We start from the raw sequence: 21,452 nt of genomic DNA on the forward strand, positions 1-21,452 counted from the left end.
GCCTAGGACATACTAAGCCCATGCCTGGGTGGGATCTGTAGGACATACTAAACCCATGCTTGGGTGGGATCTGTAGGACATACTAAACCCATGCTTGGGTGGGATCTGTAGGACATACTAAGCCCATGCATGTTTGGGACCTGCTGGTGTTGTCTAGGACTTTTTCTCCGTATTATCTTTCAAAAATCATAGTAATCCTACATGGGTCACAGTCATCACCTGGATAAATCTTGACAAATAGCATCATGCACATCCTAGGGTCCTGCTGCAGACCCATGCCTTGGGTGTCTGTATGTCTGTCAATAGAATCCCGTGCCGATTGCCCTTCCATGCCTGGCTGCTTCCACGAACCATTGTTTACAAGATAACCCACACCGTCCCCGTCACTCCTATGTGGCTCTCATTGCTGCGTGAGAATCCGCTGTGTGAGCATTCTGCTTTTTACTGGGTGCACAGCCCTTTGAATAACTGTGCTGGCAGCGGGTACTGCCTCGTACAGCTGTCTGCAGGCACACTGGTGTTGCCCATGAGCTTGTGGTCCTTCAGGACAGTTGCCTCCTCCTTGTGAGTGTAAATCGGCACAACCTCTACGGAAGGAAATTTAGAAATCTCCGAATTACAAACACACAGCCTATGGTCCAGTGAGTCTCCTGGGAGTTAATTCTCCTTGGATGAAATTATTTCCCGGTGCTGTTTGTAACTTAAGCAAAAGATGATTACTTTGTGTGATGAGTGTTTTGCCTGCACATATGTTTGTGTACTATGTGTGCCTGCTGGCCTCACAGGTCAAAAGAGGGCATTGGCTCTCCTGAAACTGGAGCTACAGATGGTTTTGAACCAACACATGGGTGCTGGAAACCTAGCCTGGGTCCACCATAAGAGCAACAAGTGCTCTTAACCACTGATCCGTCTCCCCACCTCTCTCATGCAAAAAGTGAGGTGAGGTAGCATCAACTCAGGTTTTAAAAAAAATCCAGGGGGAGCTGGGCGGTGGTGGCACACGCCTGTAATCCCAGCACTCGGGAGGCAGAGACAGGTGGATCTCTGTGAGTTCGAGGCCAGCCTGGTCTACAAAGCAAGTTCCAAGATAGCCTCCAAAAGCTACAGAGAAACCCTGTCTCCAAAAACAAAAACAAAAACAAAATCCAGGGGGAGGGAATGGGAGGAGAAACTGCAGTCAGGATGTATAAATGAATGAATGAATGAATGAATGAATAAAAACAAATCCGGATTTGGGGATTTAGCTCAGTGGTAGAGCACTTGCCTATCAAGTGCAAGGCCCTGGGTTTGGTCCTCAGCTCTGAAAAAAAAAAAAAAAAAAATCCATGGGTAGCTGGGCAGTGGTGTGCACACCTTTGATCCCAGCACTTGGGGGACCGAGGCAGGCCAATCTCTGAATTTGTTTGAGGTCAGCCTAGTCTACACAGTGAGTTCCAGGACAGCCAGGGCTATGTAGAGAGACCCTGTCTCAAAAAATAAAATAAAAATAAAAAATTAAAAAGCTATCATCAAAGGGCCTCCAAGTCTCACAGTCTAGGTTAACCCCAGGACCCACAGGGTAGAAGGAAGGAACTGAGTCCTGCAAGTTGCCTGTCCTCTGACCCCACATGTGGACTGTGGTATGCATGCATGTGCCGTGCACTCACACACACACTAAATAAATGGATACAATTTTGAAAGCACTATTAACAATTGGTTAAACTATACAACACTACTAATTCATCAGGATGCTGAGCAACTGGGGAGGAAGAGGAGGGAAATCAGTACATGGTGATGATGCTTGTTTTCTTTTTTGGCAGGGTTTCTCTGTGTAGTTGGAGTCGGGGATGTCCTGGAACTTACTCTGTAGCCCAGGCTGGCCTCAAACTCACAGAGATCCTCCTGCCTCTGCCTCTCATTGCTAGGATTAAAGGTGTTCATCATCACCTCTAGGCTTCTCAACATATGTTATTAAAAACCTCTAAGGTAGAGCTGGAGAGATGGCTCAGCAGTTAAGAGCACTGACTTTTTCCAGAGGTCCTGAGTTCAATTGTGAGCAATCACATAGTGACTCACAACCATCTATAATGAGATCTGGTGCCCTCTTCTGGCCTGCAGGGATACATGCAGACAGAACACCATACATAATAAATAAATAAATCTTAAAAACAAAACAAAAAACCTCCAAGGTAAACATGCGTGAACAGAAGCAGCTCAGTTAGCAGAGGACTTGTCTGGAACCCACAGGGCTCGCCCTAGATTCCACCCCCACGATGGAAAAAAAATTCCACAAAAATCTGTGAGCTAAGTAAGTTTCCACTTGTGGTAAGTTGCCTTTGAGGTTGATGATATGGCTTGAGAGCACTGGTTGCTCTTCCAGGAGCCTGAGATTTGACTTCTATCTAGTTCGGATTCATAACTCCAGAGGGGTGCACAGGTTTTACCCCGGTTCGAGGTGCATACTCCTACCGTTTGCACTTTTTAGTAGATTGTATTTCACAATGGAAAAGAATGAAACTCCCGAGTGTCCCCTGCATAGCCCCATAGCCATGGTCCCAGCCTCCTGGAAGGCCCCGGGTAGAAGCGCGTTGCTCTGCCTCTCTTGGCAGACAGGGAGTGAGGCTGAAGTGTAGAGCCTGGGCTCCTCAGTCTGGCCTGGTGCCAGGCTGATCTGAATGGCAGAGAGTCCCGGCGCCGATGCCCTGTCCACGGCCTTTGTCCACAGCTGCAGCGTCTCCTCTTTCCACCTGCCTCCACTCCATTGTTGACCAAGGGGGTCAGGACCCGCTGCCGCCTACATTATTGATGCTGCTGCCTTAAGAGGGGAGCCCATAACCTCGCCGGAGCAGACAGTGCCCAGCAACCGAGACCTCAGGGCAACCGTGGACAGTCCGATCAGAAGGCAAAAGGAGCAAGGCATTAATTGGTAAGGCAATTATGGGCGGAAGCAAGGGCAAAGCGCCCCAGCGCCGGGCTCGACCCCGAAGGCCAGCCTCAGCGGAGCAGGAGTCGGGGTCCGCCAGCGCTGACAGCGCCCCTAGGCGGGATCGCAGGCTTGCTCGCGGCAAAACCCACAAGACCAAGCCTGCTAAGGACCTGGACGCCACCAAAGGCAAGGGGACCACTGGAGGCCACAGGAAGCCCACCGAAGAAGGGAACCACCCTTGCAAAAGTGCAGGGACTGGGACATCACTGGAGACCCGGGGAAGGCAGGGCAGCTCTCAGGGTCGAGGCCACAGGTCTACCGGGAGCCGTGAGCCCGGGGACAGTCATGGGGAGCTCCCTGAGGAACAGAAACTCCCCGGGGAAGAAGAGTGGACGGCCAAGCGCGGCCGCCGCAGAAGAAAGGAGCAGGGGCCATCGGCTCCGCGAGGCCACGGGGAGACTTCTGGCAGGGATGGGGACACGTCGGGCGGGGATGGTGGCAGCTCGTGCCTGGACAGTGAACACCACGAGGCCCTGGACAGCAGCAGCCAGGGTGGTGGAGCCTCGGAGCGGCCAATCAAGACCAAGACTTCTGACAGGAGCTCAGAAGGCGCGCTTATCACAAGACCTGAGTCAGCTGGCAGCAACCATCACAGCAATGATGGACACGCCTTGGAGCTCCAGAGCAGGGAAGGACCGTCGGGAACAAGGACTCAGGGAGCGAGTGATGATTCTCGGACAGATACAGACTCGAGTCCCGGGTGGTCCGGGCACAGACATGGCCCACGAGAGACCCCAGGAACCTCAAGCCGCATCCCTGAGTCCCAGGAGACAGAGCTGGCCAGGGAAGCTGCAGTCTCCAGCTCTCTCGAGAATAGCTGCGCAAGCGCCCCCAGGGGCTCTCAGGGTCCTCGGGACTCCAAAGTGATGGCAAACACCAGTGACGTCGGGGCACAGCCAAAGGCTGAGCTGCAAGGCACTGAGCCTGAGACGGCGGAGGCCCCCAGGGCTCAGCGCCTCCAGGTCGGAGAGGTGGCGGGGAAGGTACAGGTGGTTGTGAGCGAGGGTGACACCGGAGCTGGAGAGGGAGCATGTGCAGGGGACAGACGACCCCGGGACCCGGCGCCGCTGACTGCACTCGTGGTGCTCCGCAAGCTGCGCACGAGGGCCCCGGCTGGCACGTCTCCCCAGGTCTCGGGTGGCCTCCACGGGAGCCTCAAGACGCGGCTGCAGCGTGTGGCGCGGGCCCTGTGCCTCCTGCGCTGGCTGCGACTGCGGGTGGAGCAAGGTCGGGGCGACGCACGCAGGGCCAGGCCGCAGGAGCGTGAGGAGCGCGGCCGCGAGAGGGCGCTCGAGGCGCGGGGCGGGGCGCCCGGGCCACGGCGCTGGCGGGCCTTACGCCTGGCCTGGCGGGCGGTGCTCCGGGGACCGCCGTGGGCTCCCCCTAGCGGCAGTCCGAGCCCTCCGCAGGCGCTGAATAACTCAGGCTCAGATGGTGCATCAGCCATCGAGGAAGCATCTGCAGATCCAAAGTTCGCGGTGGTCTTCCCCCGGATCCATAGTGCGCAGAAGGAGTCGTGCAGCGGCCCCTCAGGAGCATCCACGGACGCCCCCACCGGGGAAGGCCGCGTTTCGTCTCCTGCAGGGGCTGCAGAGTACAGGGAGGAGCAAGGGGCTAGTGGAGAAGGGGTGGTCAGGTCCCGCCAGGCTCCCTCCTTTTCCCCGTCTGCCACCAGTGGAACTCCACCCGAAGAGAACCGGAGCGAAGCAGAGCCAGAGACCCCAGAAGTTGGGACTCCAGTGCACTGGGCGCAGGGCTCTAATCCCTGCGTAGACCCTGGGCTTGGCGCTGATACTCTGCTGCCTCAACTTACCTTGGAGACCCGCCTACGGCAGAATAGCGCTTGCAGGTCCCCAGGGGAGCGGTGGGAACCAGAGGATGACGCTGAGGCAGCGCTGGAGAGGGATCTGGAGCTGAGCATCTGGAAGGACCTAGAGATTCCACCCTTCCCCGGTGCTAAGACCAGGAGTCTCCCAGAGGGTCTGGAAGACACTGAGGACCTCGCCCGGCTGCGGTGAGGGGCATAATGCCGAATCAGCCACCCCTGGCTCATAATTCCTCATACTCCATCCCGCCCTTGGACCTTTGAAAAATCGTATGCACCCTTACTGAGTCAACAGGGGATTTTTGCCTCATAGAAAGGCAGGTTTGGAGTGAAAGGTTCCCTTCCAACGCTCCTAGGGGAATTGAACCTAGGATCTCCTGCATTCGGTCCTGATCTATATAGCCCCTCAGCCCGCTTTTTTTTTTTTTTATGAGGGAGGGGCAAACTCTTGAGTGTCACAGTATACATGCAGAGGTCAGAGATCAACTTACAGAAGTTGACTCTCTCCCACCCTGTCGTTTCTGGGGATCACACTCGGGTTATCAAGCTTTGGGGCAAGTGCTTTTACCCTCTTAGCCATCTTCCTGCTCACCCCCATATCCACTCCTACCCCCAGATGCGCCCCGTTTGTACCTTTTCATTTGTTAAAGAATCTCACCAGGTTGCTGAGGCAGGAGTTGAATGTGTGATACTCTGGCCTCAGCCTCCCAAGTCTTTGGAATTACAGGCCTGTAACACTGGGACGGGAAAGGGACTTCCTTTCCTGGCTGGCCCAGAGAGCACCTCTCTTGGTCAGCAGCCCTCACCCCTACCCCCAGGGGATGGGGAGCAACTGAAGAGCCCAGCTGGAAGTTGCATAGCTTACCCAGGGTCTCCCTAATGCGTCAGAGCTAGCTCAAGACCGACTCTCAGCAACCTTCACCCTTGTCCTGCTGTCCCCACAGGCTGGTGTGTGACAGCTCTGTGCTGCTGTGCCTCAAGAAGAGGTTCCACCTGGGCCGCATCTATGTAAGGAGACCACAGTGAAGGGGCGTGGCTGGAGTCTCCTTCCACTGTGGGAACCCCTGGGGCTTCTCTTCATCCCTAGACTGAGTGTAAAGCCTGCTCTACCTGGGGTCCCGCAAGGGTCCCGCAAGACATGTGTGAGAGGCCGGTCTGGGGTGCGTCGGAGTTCCCCATTTGTACCCCCTTCTCATAAGAGCCTCTGCTTTCTTTGACAGACCTTTGGGGGGCCCCTCCTGCTTGCTCTGAACCCCCACCAGGCTCTCCCTCTCTTCTCACCTGAGGTCGTGGCCAGCTACCACCCCAGGAAGGCCCCGAACACCACACCGTAGGTGACTTTGCCCCTTTGCCCCGTGTGCAACTCCCTGCATATGTCTTACTGAGTGAGTTCCAGGGCCTGTGGGCACATCGCCTATTCCTAGGAGGCCCCAGACAACCATCTCTGGCACCTCCTCATCACTCTGATGTCCTTCCCCCCAGACACATCTTTGCCATCGGGGCAGCAGCCTATAGCCTGTCTCAGAGCTCTGGACAGGATCCCTGCATCCTCCTAGGGTGAGTCATGACTGCCTTGTTTGCCTGAACCCACACACCACCCTAACTATTAGTCCTGTGCACTGCTGGGCAGCAATTCAGGAAGATACCCTCAGGACTGTCCTGAGGCCAGTCTGAGTGGCCCTGCTTAGCACTTCTTCCTATTGGTCTTCATGAATCCGGTCTAGTCTCTTTACATTGTCACTTCTCCATGGAGGCACTTCCTGGGCTCAGTGGGGCAGCCCTGGGTGCTCCCTCCCATCCTTAGCTCCTCCCTCCTGCAGGGGGCACAGTGGCTCAGGGAAGACGGAGACTGCCAAGAAGATTGTGGAGTTTCTAAGCAGCCTGGGGCAGAAGCAGACAGAGGCCAGAGGGGCTCAGGTGAGGTCTGGCTGGAGGCAGCTGGTCATCTCTCAGGCCATTTCTCCAAGCCTGGCTTTTCATGGGTCAGCCCCAAGATTTCCCTGATGCAGCAGTAGGGTTGGGCCCTTTAACTTTATTTTTTATTGTTTTTTGCTATTGGTGGTAGTTGTTGTTGTTGTTTTCATTTGGTTTTGCTGTTCTTTTTGCTTTTAGTTTTTTCAAGACATGGTTTCTGTATAGCCTTGGCTGTCCTGGAACTCACTCTGTAGACCAGGCTGGCCTCAAACTCAGAGATCCACCTGCTTCTACCTACAAAGTGCTGGGATTAAAGACATGAGCCACCATGCCTGATCTGACTCTTTTTTTTTTTTTTAATGGGGTCTCAGGTAGCCTAGGATGACCTAGAATTTCCTATGTAGCTGAGCATGACCTTGAACTTCTGATTTTCCTGCTTGCACCTCTAGAGTGTACCACCACACCCAGTTTTATGTGGTGCTGGGGACTGAGCCCAGAGCCTTGTGGATGTTAGAGGAGCACTCTACAAATTGAGCTACACCCTCAGCCCTTTTAATGGGGGGGGGTTCTGATAGGACTGACCCCACTTGGGCCCACACAGCCAGCAGTATAGCGGACTCTCAGTGGGTAGTGGGTGCTATGGTCGTCTTAGGTATACCTGAGTGTCCCCACCCTCACACAGCTAAAGGACATACTTCCCGTGCTCAGCAGCTTTGGCCACGCCAAGACCATCCTCAATGCCAATGCCAGCCGCTTTGGCCAGGAGCTATGCCTCTGCCTGCAGCAGTGAGTGATGGAGGTCCCGTGGGCACAGTGACACCTGCCAGGGGTTACTCTTCTTGGGCGCCAGGATACTTACTGCCTTTGGCCTCAGCTCCCAGATGGCCCCTTCTGCAAACTGCCCTCCTGGGTATGCCACCCTGTCTCTTTTACCCACAGGGGAGCCACCATAGGAGCCTCTGTGTCCCACTATCTGCTTGAGACCTCCAGAGTAGTGTTTCAGGTAAGGCCCCGCCTCCTGCCTACTCTTCTCCAACTCTGGAAGTTGGAAGGAGGAGGAGCCACAGCCCTCAAGCCCTGCTCCACCCCAAGCAAGTTTCTCTCTCCAAGGCCCAGGCTGAGCGAAGCTTCCATGTTTTTTATGAGCTGCTGGCAGGGTTGGACCCCATGGAACTTGAGCAGCTCTCTCTGCAGGGACCTGAGGCTTACTACTACCTCAACCAGGTAGGGGCGAGGCTCTCATGGATGATGTGCCTAGACAAGGGGCTCAGCCAGGGCTTTCAGGATGCTGTGGGGATGCCAGATGTCCCACACAAACCTGTTGTACTCTACAGGGCAGAGCCTGCAGGCTCCGGGGCAAAGAGGATGCCCAGGACTTCAAAGGGCTGGTGGAGGCCCTGCGGGTGCTGGGCTTGTGTGCAGAGGAGCTGACTGAAGTCTGGGCTGTGCTGGCCACCATCTTGCATCTGGGGAACATCTGCTTCTCTTCTTCAGAGGTGGGCTTCCCTGTGGGCAGGACCAGAGATCACACAGGATGGGCAGTGGTGATGCCAAGCCACTGAGTGCCCTTGGTACTCAGCTGACACCCTCAAGGACAGGCCAGAAGAGGGCGCCAGATCTCAATATGGATGAAGCCACCATGTGGTTGCTGGGAATGGAACTCAGGACCACTGAAAGAGCAGTCAGTGCTCTTAACAGATGAGCCATCTCTCCAGCCCCCCTTGACACTTTTTGAAAAAAACTTAATTCTCATGTCAACAACTGTGTCCCAAGGGGTATTGTTTTCCCTCTAGCAATAAGGCAGCAGAGAGTGAGAAAGAGGGAAGGACTGCCCAACCACTAAGAGAGAGTCGGGGCTCACACTCAGGGCCTTCAGCCCCGGAGCCTGGCTCACCACAGTCCAGAGTGCCTTGTGTGCTGTTGGCTCTTTATTTTGAGACAGGGTTTTACTCTGTAGACCAGGCTGGCCTCAGACTCACAGAGATCCACCTGCCTCTGCCTCCCGAGTGCTGAGATTAAAGGTGTGCACCACCACAGTGGGCTGCTGTCAGCCCTTTGAAGAACCGGCATCTGGCTAGATAAGGCAAGGTCATGCCTGGGTACTGTTGCCATGACACAAGCGAAGCTTTTTCTGTCCCCCTCTGTCCAGCGGGAGTCCCAAGAGGTGGCTGCTGTGTCCAGCTGGGCTGAGATTCACTTAGCAGCGCGGCTGCTACAGGTGCCACCAGAGTGCCTAGAAGGGGCAGTCACCAAGAGGGTCATGGTGAGCCCAAAGGGGGCTGGGAAGGTGGGAGGAGCAACCTGAAGCACCTGTAAGTCTGGGCCTGACTCCTGAGCACGTCTCTGGTCTCCAGGACACACCCTATGGCCGGGTCTCCAGATCTCTGCCGGTGGAAAGTGCTATCGATGCCAGGTAACCTTGGGGATCCCAGAGTGGAGCCAGGTCTGGCACTCTGCTGGGCAAGGCTCACTGACGGTGTCTGCAGGGATGCCCTGGCCAAGACCCTGTACACAAGGCTCTTCAACTGGCTTCTGAAGCAGGTCAACAGGAGGCTGGCTCCACCAAGGGAGGCAGACGGTGTGGGCACCATCACTGTCGTGGATGCCTATGGCTTTGAGGTCACCCTCTGGGAGGGGGAGGGGCAGGCAGGTGGTGCCCATCTCATTCCAGCTCCTCCCTGGAGGGCTCGAACAGGCCTTTTAACCTTTTCCCCCTTGTTAAAAACTGTTAGATTACATTCCTTAAGCTAGCCCCAAGGTCTATTCCCTTATTTGGCCACTTCCTCCTCCCGAGGCTGACTACCAAGGCCCAGCTATCTTAAGTATTGAGGTCCAGCAATCAAAAGTCCCTTTTGGCTCACCAAATTAGCATACCCAATTAAAACAAACCAAGTCATCCTAACATGGGGTTTCCCCTTTACCTTTATAAACCGCCATTTGCCGATGGGCCACGTCAGTCTCCTCTCTATCCAGAGACAGTCCTTTGTCCCTCCTGGACAAATATCCCTCTCCCTGTTCCTTTCCTCTTCTCACTTGTCCTCTGTCTCCTGTCTTGTCTCTTATTCCTTGCCCTTTCTCCCTCAGGGGCCAATAAGTCTCTTAGTGCTGAGGACTTGTGTGTCTTGGGTGGATTCCCATCTTTCCCTCCCTAACTGTTTGTCTATCTGACCTGTGCCTTTGCTGGCTTCTTCTGGGGCGACTGAGTGGAATCCTTGAGTGTCCCTGGGTGGGGATGAGGAGGCACCAGGATGAGAAGGGAACAGGTCCTGCCTCTTGGGTCTTTAGAGTCTGGGGAGGCTGGCAGAGAATCTTGGGGCTCTCAGTCCACTTATCTCCATCTGCATGTTCCTGGGAGGACAGTGGCTCACCACATGTGCCTTTCCCTGCCGGGGCTGGGAACCCTCCTGGATTCCCTCTGGGAGTGGCTGGAGCCCACCCCAAGCCCCAGGGCTCTCTGCCTCACCTTCCCCTTGCAGGCTGTGTGACCTCACACAACTAATTAATCCTTCTGAGGTCCGTGTCCCGGGCAGTAAAGTAGGCAATGTTAGCTCTCTCCAGATAGAGTCCTGCCCCGCCCTGTCTTGTTCTGGCACCGCTTCTGGAGAGTTCTGTCCTGCATGGCCACCTTGGGCTGGGCCTGTCCGCAACCTCACCTCCTACATACCAAAGAGGAAGGAAGTAGACCCTCTCCAATCTCCCAGAACTGATACAGCTGTGCACTCCTTGCCTCAAGATTTGCTTCTGGTTGGGGATTTAGCTCAGTGGTAGACTGCTTGCCTAGCAAGCACAAGACCCTGGGTTCAGTCCTCAGTCCGGGGGTGGGGTGGGGTGGAGAGTTGCCTCCTTTTGTGAGGAGGGGCCAGCAATAATGGGGCTTGGAGAAAGGAGATAGGCTACCCCCAGTTCCTAGATGGGCACTGTTCACTGCCCTGTGTGTCCTGCCTTCCTTAGAATGTCCTTGGTGACCACTTCTGCCCTGGATGGGAAGGGTTGTATGCATGTGTGTTCTGGTATGTTTGCAGGTGTGCACAGCTGTGCAAAGGTAGTGGGGTGTGCACAGCTGTGCAAAGGTAGTGAGTGCCTTGCTGGGCTTGAGCCTGCATGCTGAGGCTGCGGAGGAAAGCAGGGGAGGAAGACAAGAAGGCTTCCTGGAGGTGGCTGCCAGGGGGACCTACTGGTGAGGCTATGGGATTCTGAGGGCCACCAAGATAGATAGTGGGAAGATGCACCCTCCATAGCCCCTCGGGACAGCCGGGATCAGAGCTCCAGAGGCTCACAGCGCAATTGGAGCAGAGAGCAAGAGCGTAGAGAGCTGGAGGAAGGACTAATGGATGATGCAGCTGGGGCTGGTGTGTGGTGGCCTACAGGCTGTCCCTGGTGGCTGCCTTCTCAGCTCTGGTGGAGAGAAGGGAGGGGTCTCCACTTGCCCCGCCCCCACCTCCAGGGCAGACCCCCCGCCTTCACCTACCCCAGGCCCTTCGGGTGAACGGCTTAGAGCAGCTGTGCAGCAACCTGGCCAGCGAGCACCTGCAGCTCTTCTCCAGCCAGCGGCTGCTGGCCCAGGAGGAGGTAGGGAGCTGGGCACAGATGTGGCAGGTGACAGAGTACTGCCCAGCACAGAGGTCGCCCCAAAGTCCCCTTCCTGCAGTGGGTGGGGAGGGTCCGGTCCTTCTTAACCTCCATTTACATAAGTACGAGGAGGGAATCTCCTTGTCAGCTCTGTGATCGCTCCCTGCCCCAACAAACGTGGGCTGTGAGTAACCAACCAGAAACTGGTTCTTTCCAGGAGGAATGCCAGCAGGAGATGCTGAGCTGGGTGCCCGTACCCCAGCCTCCGAGGGAGTCATGCCTGGACCTCCTGGTAGGCCAGCCCCACAGCCTCCTGAGCATCCTGGACTCCCAGACATGGCTATCCCAGGTATACCAGTCGTCAGTGATGCTCAGTGTCACAGACAAGGAATGGGGGGCCCTAAGCAGCCAGGATGAAGCCAGCAGGGCCTCCTGGGAGACAAGCAGGTTATAGGGTCCAGAGACCCAGCCTTTCTGCATAGCCCAGGGAAGGTGCATTCAAGAGGGAAAGCCCTGGGCTCCCACCAATGCCTTAAAAAAACATTTAATTTTAAGTGTATGAATATATTTTTGTTTTTGTTTGTTTCAAGACAGGGTTTCTCTGTGTAGTCTTGGAACTCACTCTGTAGACCAGGCTGGCCTTGAACTCAAGAGGTCAGCCTGCCTTTGCCTCCTGAGTACTGGGATTAAAGGCTTGCACCACCACCACCCGGTGAGTATAAATGTTTTTCAAGGGTGTTTTGTCTTCAAGTGTGAGCACGCATACACACACACACACACACACACACACACACACACACACACACATGCCTAATACCATGGAAATCAGAAGAGGTTGTTGGATCCCCTGGAACTGGAGTTAGGATGGTTGTGAGCTGCCATGTGGGTGCTGAGAATTGAACTCAGGACCTCTGGAAGAGCAGCCAGTGCTCTTAGCCCTCTCTTCAGCCCCTTAGTCTTGTTCTGTTTGTTTGTTTGTTTTGTTTTTTTAAAAGATTTATTTATTTATTATATATACAAAAGAGGGTGCCAGATCTCATTACAGATGGTTGTGAGCCACTATGTGGGTGCTGGGAATTGAACTCAGGACCTTTGGAAGAACAGTTGGTGCTCTTAACATCTAAGCTATCTCTCCAGCCCCCTTGTTCTGTTTTTGAGACAGGAAGTCATGTATATAGTCTAGGCTGGCCTTGAACTCCTGATCCTTATGTACTGGAATTAGAGGCACGCACCACCAATAGTCAGCTGTAAATGCTTCTTGGGTTAGTAACTGGCTATGGGGTGTAAATACTCCCGTTACACATCAGCCTCTGCCATCCTGTATTTGAAACCCTGGAGAGAGCAGACACTCTTGATTGTCAAGTAATGTGATTAAGTCGATAGCAACACACGGAATCAGCTTAATGATCAAAGGAATTTGTTTGGGAGTTAACTCACAACCATGGGAGATGGGAGATTTAGTGTAGGATCTGGAAAGCTGAGCTATGTCCCACACTGAACAGCTTGGTCCAAGATTTCAGCGTCCAAACCATGAGGTAGCCAAGAGCGCTGCATATGTGCATCCCAGGTCTTAAGGGTCCCCCAGCGGCCACGCCCCTGGGGCAGGTACCTCAAGGTCATAGGCAGGTATAGCTGTTACTAGGGGCGGTGCTTCAGGGCATGGCTCAAACAGCCATCCACTACAGTCTAGTGCCGTCAATGTGACTTCTCTCTCTGCACTAGACTGAGCTGCAGGTGGGCTGGGCCTGTCTGAGGGCTCGGATTCCATCTGTGGTGTGCTGGCATTGAAGGAAGAATGGAAGAATTGGCATGTAGGGGCCATTCTAAGGGGAAAACATCAGACACAGAAGATTCAGCTCCTCCCCTCCTGGACTGGAGAGCAGTAAAGAGCATCAATTCCCAGCATCCACATGGTGGCTCACAACCGTCAACATAACTTCAGTTCCAGGAGACCTGGTACCCTCTTCTGACCTCCATGGGCACCAGACACATAATGTGCTGCACATAGAGATATGCAAGCAAAGCACACACACATTTAAAAAGAAATAAATCTAAAAATTAATTAATTTTTAAAAATGTTAAACTGGAACCCCCCCCCAAAAAAAAAGTCGGGCGTGGCACACACCTGTAATCCCAGCACTCAGGAGGCAGAGGCAGGTGGATCTCAGTGAGTTCGAGGCCAGCCTGGTCTACAGAGCTAGTCCACGACAGGCTCCAAAGCTACAGAGAAACCCTGTCTCAAAAACAACAACAACAACAAAAAGTTAAACTGGGCATGGTGGCTCACACCTTTAGTCCTAGCATTTAGGAGGCAGAGACAGGAGGATCTCTGTGAGTTCGAGGCCAGCCTGGTCTACAGAGTGAGATCCAGGACAGGCACCAAAACTACACAGAGAAACCCTGTCTCGAAAACCAAAAATCAACCAATATTCAATCAATCAATCAGCTAGGTATGATGGCACGTATCTTTAGTCCCAGGACTCAGGATGCAAGTCCAGGCAGATCTTTGAGTTTGAGGCCAGCTTAGTCCACACAGGGAGTTCCAGAACAGCCATGGCTACATAGTGAGGCCCTGTCTCATCAACAAAGTCAGGCCTGGCAGGGTAGCTCCATCAGGAAGCTGAAGCAAGATGATCACTTAAGCTCAGGAGTTCAAGGCCAGCCAGAGGAACAAACAAAAGTCCCTACCTTAAAAAAGAACCGGAAGGGAGCCTGGGGGCGTACAGTTCAGTGGTAATGCTTGCCTGGTGTGTGTGTTAGTGGATTTAGTCTCTGGAGTTGAACAAACTCCACCCGACCTGGGGTGGTAATGAATACCTGTCAGCTCTCACAAGGCAGGCGCAGGAGGAATGCAAATTTGAAGCCAACACAGCCTGATGGAATAACAATAATAATAAAGCCAGGCTGAGCCAGGCAGTGCATATGAGACCTTTCTCACAATAAGTGAGAATCCCAGCTGTGTGGCTGGGTGGGGAGCTCTGTGGAGTCACAGAACGTGTGTAGAACCCAGACCTTTGGGAATTAAGGCTGGAGAGTAGACACCAAAAATAGTGACCCTGGGACAGCGACATAGCTCAGTTGGTAGAGGGCTTGCCTAGCAGGCACAGAGCTATCGGTTCGATCCCCAGCACGGTATAAAATCAGGTGTGGTGGTGCTGTTCTATGGAACAATTGGGGCTGACCAACTGAGTTCAGCTGTGCCTCCTTGCCTAGGATCATCCTAAGTGGGTTCTTAGCTGTTTCTAGTCCCTCACAGAGGGATCAGGAGGGTCGGTCACAGAACCCTCACCTGAGTATGCAGCCTCACTTAACCGCTTGTACTCGATGTGGCCCTTATTGGCCTGCATAGCACGTGGCCTGGGAAAAGGTTAGCATTTATAGGCTAGGGAAGATGGGGGAAGGGCTACATCTATGCAGCTAGAGGAGAGTCATCATCCCTGCTGGGTAAGACTTCTCGGGGAGGAGCACCCACACCATTAAGTAACCCCTCACCTATGCTCTCTAAGCCTGGTAAACTAACTGGTTCCTCAGAGTGAACGTTGGTGGAATTGTACCTTGGTTTCCCACAGGGACCTTGGGAAAAGGGACAGACATTGCCCAATCCTCCCTTGAGAAGGGATTTTGACAAAAGATGCACACTTGTGATCCCAGCATCTAGAGGTAGAGGTGAGGAGGGCCACCTTAGCTACACAGTTGAGTTGGAGGCTAGCCTGTGCTACATGATGAGACTATACCAAACCAAACAAACAAACAAACAGCCAGGCATAGTGTGCAAATCTTTAATCCAACCTTTAATCCCCAAGATTCTGAATGCAGAGGCAGGTAGATCAATGTGAATTCAAAGCCAGCCTGGTCTACATAGAAAACTGTCTCCAAAATGAAAGAAACCCTTTCACAGTTCTTTCTGAAGAGCCTAGAGTCACTTTGTAAAACTTTTAGATTTGTTTTATGTGTTTTTTGTCTGAATGCGATGTGTGTACCTGGTGCCTGAGGAGGCCAGAAGAGGGCGTCAGATTCTCTGGGATTGAAGTCACAACTGTGAGGCATCATTCATGCAGGGGCCGGGAACTGAACCAGGCTCTCTGGCAGAGCAGCCCTTGCTCTTGCCAGCCCTTAAGTTACATAATACTTGTTGAGAAGCTGTAGCTGTGGGATCTACCCGAATGGTTTTGACATCTGTGTCAAAGCCTTCAGGTCTATTTCTTTTTAATTCCTTCAGGCTTCCTCAGAAATGTCACATCTAGGGCTGGTGGAGGTGGCCCCTGGGCCTGAGGGAACTCAGACGTTCTCAAGTGGTACTTGGTTGTTCCAAATGTAAAGTCCTCGAGAGAGCACACGCTTTATACAGACTTACTGACTCTTCCTGTCTGAGGGAAAAATTTGGGGAGACAAGTCTCCCTGTTTAGGGAGTGTAGTTCTGGGGTCTCCAGGAGGGAGCAAGGTCCCGGCAGGGAACAGTAAGCATGTAGGAACCCTGAGGAAGGTATGACTCCTTCCTCACCAGGCCACAGACCACACTTTCCTCCAGAAGTGCCACTATCACCACGGTGACCATCCGAGCTACGCCAAGCCTCAGCTGCCCCTGCCCATATTCACTCTGCAGCACTATGCTGGGACTGTCACCTACCAGGTATCTGTTCTTGAGTGTTATATGTCGGGTGTGGGTTCTCTCGGGGGCCCGTGGAATCAGGAGACAGATGCACCTTGAGGATGAATCTTTAGCCTTTCTCAGCTGCAGGGGGAGCTGGTCCACCCTTGTTTAGCAAAGGGCCCTTTTGTTAGACAATTCATACCTTTAGCAAGTTATACCAAAACTTCTTATCAAAGCCCCCCAGAGGGACAATGCCAAATTCAAATTCTTAGTACAGCATACCACAGTGTTCTGACTGTTCTTAAACTAAGTTTGCATAGGCTTTGAGCCCCTAGGAAGACTCTCAGATAAGACCTCAAACAGAAGGTACAGGAGACAGAAGGTAGCCATCACAAAGGGCAAATCAAAGCTCTCTGTTAACACTCTCCAGAGTCAGATCAAACCAGGTGTGGGAATTCTCCCCTCCCTTCAGCATAGACTCCAGGGTGAATCAGTAAGGCCCTGTCACCTTAGGGTCTGCCCCTCCCAAGCTGACTCATTTACCAGGTGACAATGTCAGGGAGGTCCCTTCCAAGGTATGGCAGTGTGTAACTCCACCTGAGCATCAGGTCACAACCAAGTCTGAGCACTAATTATTTTTCATAGCTCCTCAGCAAGGGGTGGGGCCTTGTGAGCCCCTCCCACTCATGCTGAATGTTTTTTTATATTTGTTTTTTAATATGGTGGGGGGAGGAGGGGCTGTGTATGCTACAGCACACATATGGAGGTCAGGGGGTGACTTGGGCATTGGCACTCTCCTTCCACAGTGTGAGTACCTGGGGTTGAACTTGGGTCCTCCAACTCGGGAAGCAGGCATCTTACTGGCTCACCTTGTGATGCAGTTTCGCGCTCTTGCGCTCTCTCTTTTTTCTTTTCTTTTCTTTTCTTGGAGCTGAGGATCGAACCCAGGGCCTTGCGCTTGCTAGGCAAGCACTCTACCACTGAGCTAAATCCCCAACCTTCTCTCTCTGTTTTTTGAGACAGGGTTTCTCTGTGTAACAATACTGGCTGTCCTGGAACTCCCTTCATGGACCAGGCTGGCCTCAAACTCCACAGAGATCTGCCTGCCTCTACTTCCCAAGTGCTGGGATTAAAGACCTATGCCACCACTGTCCACCTTTTTTTCTTTTTAAAGATTTATTTATTTAATGTGTATGGATATTTTGCCTGCCTGCACCACATGCTTGAGCTCCTATGTGGGTATGGGAGTTGAACCCTAGTCCTTTGTAGGAGCAGCCAGTGCTCTTAACTACTGAGCCATCTCTCCAACCTCACTATTCTGAGATGTAGAGAAGAAATATACATGACAGTAACCAAGATGTGGAGATCCACAAAAGTCTAATGAGATCTGAGCTTGCTTTACCCAGCAGAGCTGCGTTAGAGGACTGCTTGACCAGGTGTGTGGTCACCAGGTGACTGGAAAGGATCTGCACTTGGCTGAGCTGGGGAAGGTCTTTGGCTCCACCCCTTGGCATTCCTATAATAGCCCTTTAGAAGAGACAGAAGGGGCACGTGGATAGTGATCCAGGCCCTCCTGAACATTTCTGTTTCTCTCCTCTCTTTCCTTCTAATATCTCTTATCCCTCTCTCCTCAAGAGTTCCCTGTTGAAAATGTGAGAGCTGGTCCCCCAGCTGGGCTCCCACACCAAAAAAATACCGAGGAGGCAGAGGCTGAAGGGGTAGGAAACTGTCCTGCCGAACGTGCCCTGGAAGAAGACAGCTTTGCTAAAACATGGACTCATGTTTTCTGGGATGAACCAGAAAGGCCAGGCGCCCAGCAGGACTATGCAAGGCTGAGGCCTGCTTGTGTTCTGAGGCATGGTGCACAACCAGCCTCCTACAGGGCCGCCCACCTGCCACTTCTTTTGCAGGTACACAAGTTCATAAGCAGGAACAGGGAGCACCTGGACTTGGCCATGGTGGAGATGCTGGGACAGAGCCAGCTGCAGGTGACCTGGTGTGCCTTTCAGGTGCCCACATAGCTTAGCCCCATCAAGCCCTGAGCAGCTAGCCCTGGACACCGTGGCCCCCTGGACACTGTGGCCCCCTGGATGGAGGAATGAGCGTGCAGGGGTCTAGTGTTGAGGGCTGCCTGTCCTGGCTCCCCAGGGGCTGTGTGGTGAGTGGACAGGCCCAGGATGGAAACAACTGAGGTTGCTCTCACCCCTCAGCTTGTTGGCAGCCTGTTCCAGGAAGCAGAGCCGCAGGCTGGGAGAGAACAGAGCAAACCCACACTGGCCTCTCAATTCCAGCGGTCCCTGGGGGACCTGCTAGCCCGGCTAGGCAGGTGAGAACTGTGCCCTTCCGCTGAACCCAGGGAGTCGGGGGTAGTCTGGTCTGTGACTGTCCCCCTCCACTCCTCAGGAGCCATGTCTATGTCATCCACTGTCTCAACCCCACCCCTGGAAAGGTGAGCTCCCTTTCCCCAACCTTACCCCTGCCCTAACCTCACCCCTGCCATGCTCTCCTCAGCCCCTCCCTTCTCTGCGACCCCCTGTCAGCCCTAGTCCCCTGACTCCAGCTCCCCTTGGCTGTGCCTCTGGCTTACAGCTCCCAGGCCTCTTTGATGTGGGGCACGTGGCAGAGCAACTGCGCCAGGCTGGGATCCTGGAGGTCATAGGCGCCCGAAGTGCCCACTTCCCTGTGCGAGTGCCCTTCCAGCACTTCCTGGCCAGGTAGGGTTCTGTGGTGAGGTAGCTGAGGACCTGGGGCCGATGCCTGCAGGACAATCCCAGGTATGTAATCCTGGCAGAGAAGGGACCATGTGCCTGACTTTCAGCACTCTCTCCATCCCTGTTCCTCAGACAGACAGACAGACACACACACACACAGGCAGACAGACAGACACACACACAACACACACATGCACACACACACACACACACACGCACGCACACACACGCGTGCGCGCACACGCGCACACACATGTGTGTGCATGCTCTTTCAATATTCACCGCATCTCCTCGATGCTAATACCCTGCTGGAGATTATTTAGGGCCCTGCCTACCCTGGGACCTTACCATGCAGTCAAGGTGGGCACAGCAATATCGTGAAGTCATGACTAAGTCAGTGAGATGAGGGAGGACAGTTAGCAGAGCCTTTCAGATGGATAAGGGATAGCAGGTGCAGGGGCAGCCATGGGGAGCCAAGAGGTCATGTAGCACAGTGAGGCTGAGATAGCCTTTGATGGAGAGCTCAGAGGCATCTAGGAAAATTGGTGACTGTTGTTTGGCCTCGGCCTGGACTTGCCTCCCATCCACCTCTGCGGCTTCGCCTCAGAGCTCTGTCTACCCTCTATGACCATCTTAGCACCAGGACCGTCTGCCGGAGGGGTGGAGCCTGAAGCAGGAAGTAGATGAGTGGTGTGATCCTGTCCCTGAGCTAAATACTGAGAATGACAGGTGACAGGTAAGAAGGCTCTGTCCTTGCCCTGGGACATCTGCCAAGTCAGTGATTGCCACCTGTTCCAGGAAGTGCTGCCCTCTGCGAGGGGGCCTGGGAGTGTTGTGATCCCAGCACTGGCCAGTCTGTTGATGGCCAGTCATGCTTTCTGCCCCGCCCTCTGCAGGCATGCTCTGAGCCCCAGCGGTCCTGTGGCAGGCACCCTGGGAGGACAGAAGCCGCGGGGTGGGTCACATCCTGTTGCTCCTCTAACCTTGTCTGGACTCATGGTACCATCTCTCCTCTTTGACAACCTGCCTGTTCTCCAGAGCACAGGTCTCTCCTCCCAGCTCGGCCTGGCCCTGGTGGAGTGTAGGGGTGTGTGTCTGGTTTTTTGAGACAGGGTTTCTGTGTAGCTTTGGAGGCTGTCCTGGAACTCACTTTGTAGACCAGGCTGGCCTCGAACTCAGAGATCTGCCTGCATCTGCCTCCTGAGTGCTGGGATTACAGGCGTGCGCCACCACCACCCGGCAAGTGTACGGGTTATTTTTACTGTGAGGTTTACACAACCTAGACTCATCAGAAAGAGCTGTGGGGTTGTTGTTTTATTTTAGTGCCTTGTTAGGTTTATTTGTTTTGTGTGTATGTATATGTGCTTGTACAGGCCAGGCTGGATTACCTGGAACTGGAGTTATTGGTAATTGTAAGATGGCTGTCATGGATGCTTGGAACTGAACCTAGGTCCTCTGCAAGAGCATCAAGTGCTCCTAACCACAGAGCCATCTTTCCAGCTCTGGAAGATAGTCTATTGTTTATATGTTTTGTTTTTTTTCCAGATTGGGTTCTCTGTGTAGCTCTGGCTGTCCTGGAACTCACTCTGTAGACCAGGTTGACCTCAAACTCAGAGATCTACCTGCCTCTGCCTCCTGAGTGCTGGGATTAAAGGCATGCACCACCACCGCCTGGCTGTTTTTTTTGTTTTGTTTTGTTTTGTTTTAAATTTATTTATTTTTACTTTATTTGCATTGGTGTTTGCCTGTGTGTATGACTATGTGAGGTTGTCAACTCTTGGAGTTGCAGACCATTGTTAGCTGCCATGTGGGTGCTGGGAATTGAACCCCAGTCCTCTGAAAGGGTGTTCAATGCTCCTAACCGCTGAGCCATCTCTCCAACCCCTGGAAGATAGTGTTAATGAGAAACTGTCCCGGTGACACTGGCCTGTAGGGATGTCTCTGTGGAAGGCTGTCTTGCTTGTTAATGGATGTAGGAGGACCTAGCCCATTGTAGTGACACCATTCCCTGGGCAGGGAGTCCTGAACTGTATAAGAGAGGAGAAGGCACCAGGCGGAGGTGGCGTACGCCTTTAATCCCAGCACCCAGAAGGTACAGCCAGGCGGATCTCTGTGAGTCCAAGGCCAGCCTGGTCTACAGAGAGAGATCCAGGACAGCCACCAAAACTACACGGAGAAACCCTGTCTTGAAAAACAAAACAAAACAAAGCAAAAAAAAAAAAAAAAAGAGAATACAACCTGAGTCCAAGTGTTCATTACTCTCTGCTCTTCACTCTGGTATGATGTGATTAGATACTTCAAAGTCCTACCTTGACTCCCTGCACCAGTGGACTGCACCCCGGAACTGTAAACCAAAGAAACCCCTTCTTTCAGAAGTTGCCTCCCGCCAGGGTATTCTTCCACAGCAACAGAAACTAGACCCGGGGTTTCCTAAGCTGTTGATTGATCCAGAAACTGAGTAATTATCAAGGGGTTCAGTTGTCAATCAAGGCCGAAAGCAGCCCTTGCTCTTCAGCCTCATCTCTGTGTCCTTGTGACAGGTTCCGGGCCCTGGGGTCAGGGAGACAGGAAGCTTTCTCTGATCGGGAGAGGTGTGGTACCATCCTCAGCCAAGCACTGGGAGTGGAGTCACCAGTCTATCATCTTGGAGCCACTCAGGTGGGTGTATGTGTGAGTACAAGGGAGTGGGTAGACGTGTTGAAAAGGAAAGATCCTTCTGGATTAAACACGAACAAGCTACATACTGGGTGGTCCTTCTCAGTGATGGGCAGGTAGAGTGGCTGGCTGGAAGGCTACCCTAGATAGATTGCATGACCAGATGTGGAGAGGCTGAGGCCTGGGGAGAAGAGGAGGTATGCACCTGTTCCCCCATCCTCC

At 53.4% G+C, this 21,452-nt stretch overlaps 1 protein-coding gene across 1 annotated transcript in view; it reads left to right on the forward strand.

Annotated features, from left to right (window-relative positions):
• Positions 1–2,916: 2,916 nt before the first annotated feature.
• Myo15b (myosin XVB) overlaps positions 2,917–21,452 on the forward strand; it is a 41,102-nt gene continuing 22,566 nt past the window's right edge. The window contains 20 exon segments of the mRNA XM_036195332.1: positions 2,917–4,979; positions 5,735–5,798; positions 6,011–6,120; positions 6,273–6,347; positions 6,611–6,707; positions 7,387–7,490; positions 7,644–7,729; positions 7,732–7,928; positions 8,039–8,200; positions 8,854–8,967; positions 9,059–9,117; positions 9,191–9,323; positions 11,178–11,273; positions 11,491–11,622; positions 15,778–15,903; positions 17,775–17,852; positions 18,075–18,190; positions 18,268–18,313; positions 18,454–18,578; positions 21,116–21,233. Coding sequence (XP_036051225.1) covers positions 2,917–4,979; positions 5,735–5,798; positions 6,011–6,120; positions 6,273–6,347; positions 6,611–6,707; positions 7,387–7,490; positions 7,644–7,729; positions 7,732–7,928; positions 8,039–8,200; positions 8,854–8,967; positions 9,059–9,117; positions 9,191–9,323; positions 11,178–11,273; positions 11,491–11,622; positions 15,778–15,903; positions 17,775–17,852; positions 18,075–18,190; positions 18,268–18,313; positions 18,454–18,578; positions 21,116–21,233 — 4,101 coding nt within the window.

The sequence above is a fragment of the Onychomys torridus genome, chromosome 8 (assembly GCF_903995425.1).
Source record: "Onychomys torridus chromosome 8, mOncTor1.1, whole genome shotgun sequence".
NCBI classification, from domain to species: domain Eukaryota; kingdom Metazoa; phylum Chordata; class Mammalia; order Rodentia; family Cricetidae; genus Onychomys; species Onychomys torridus.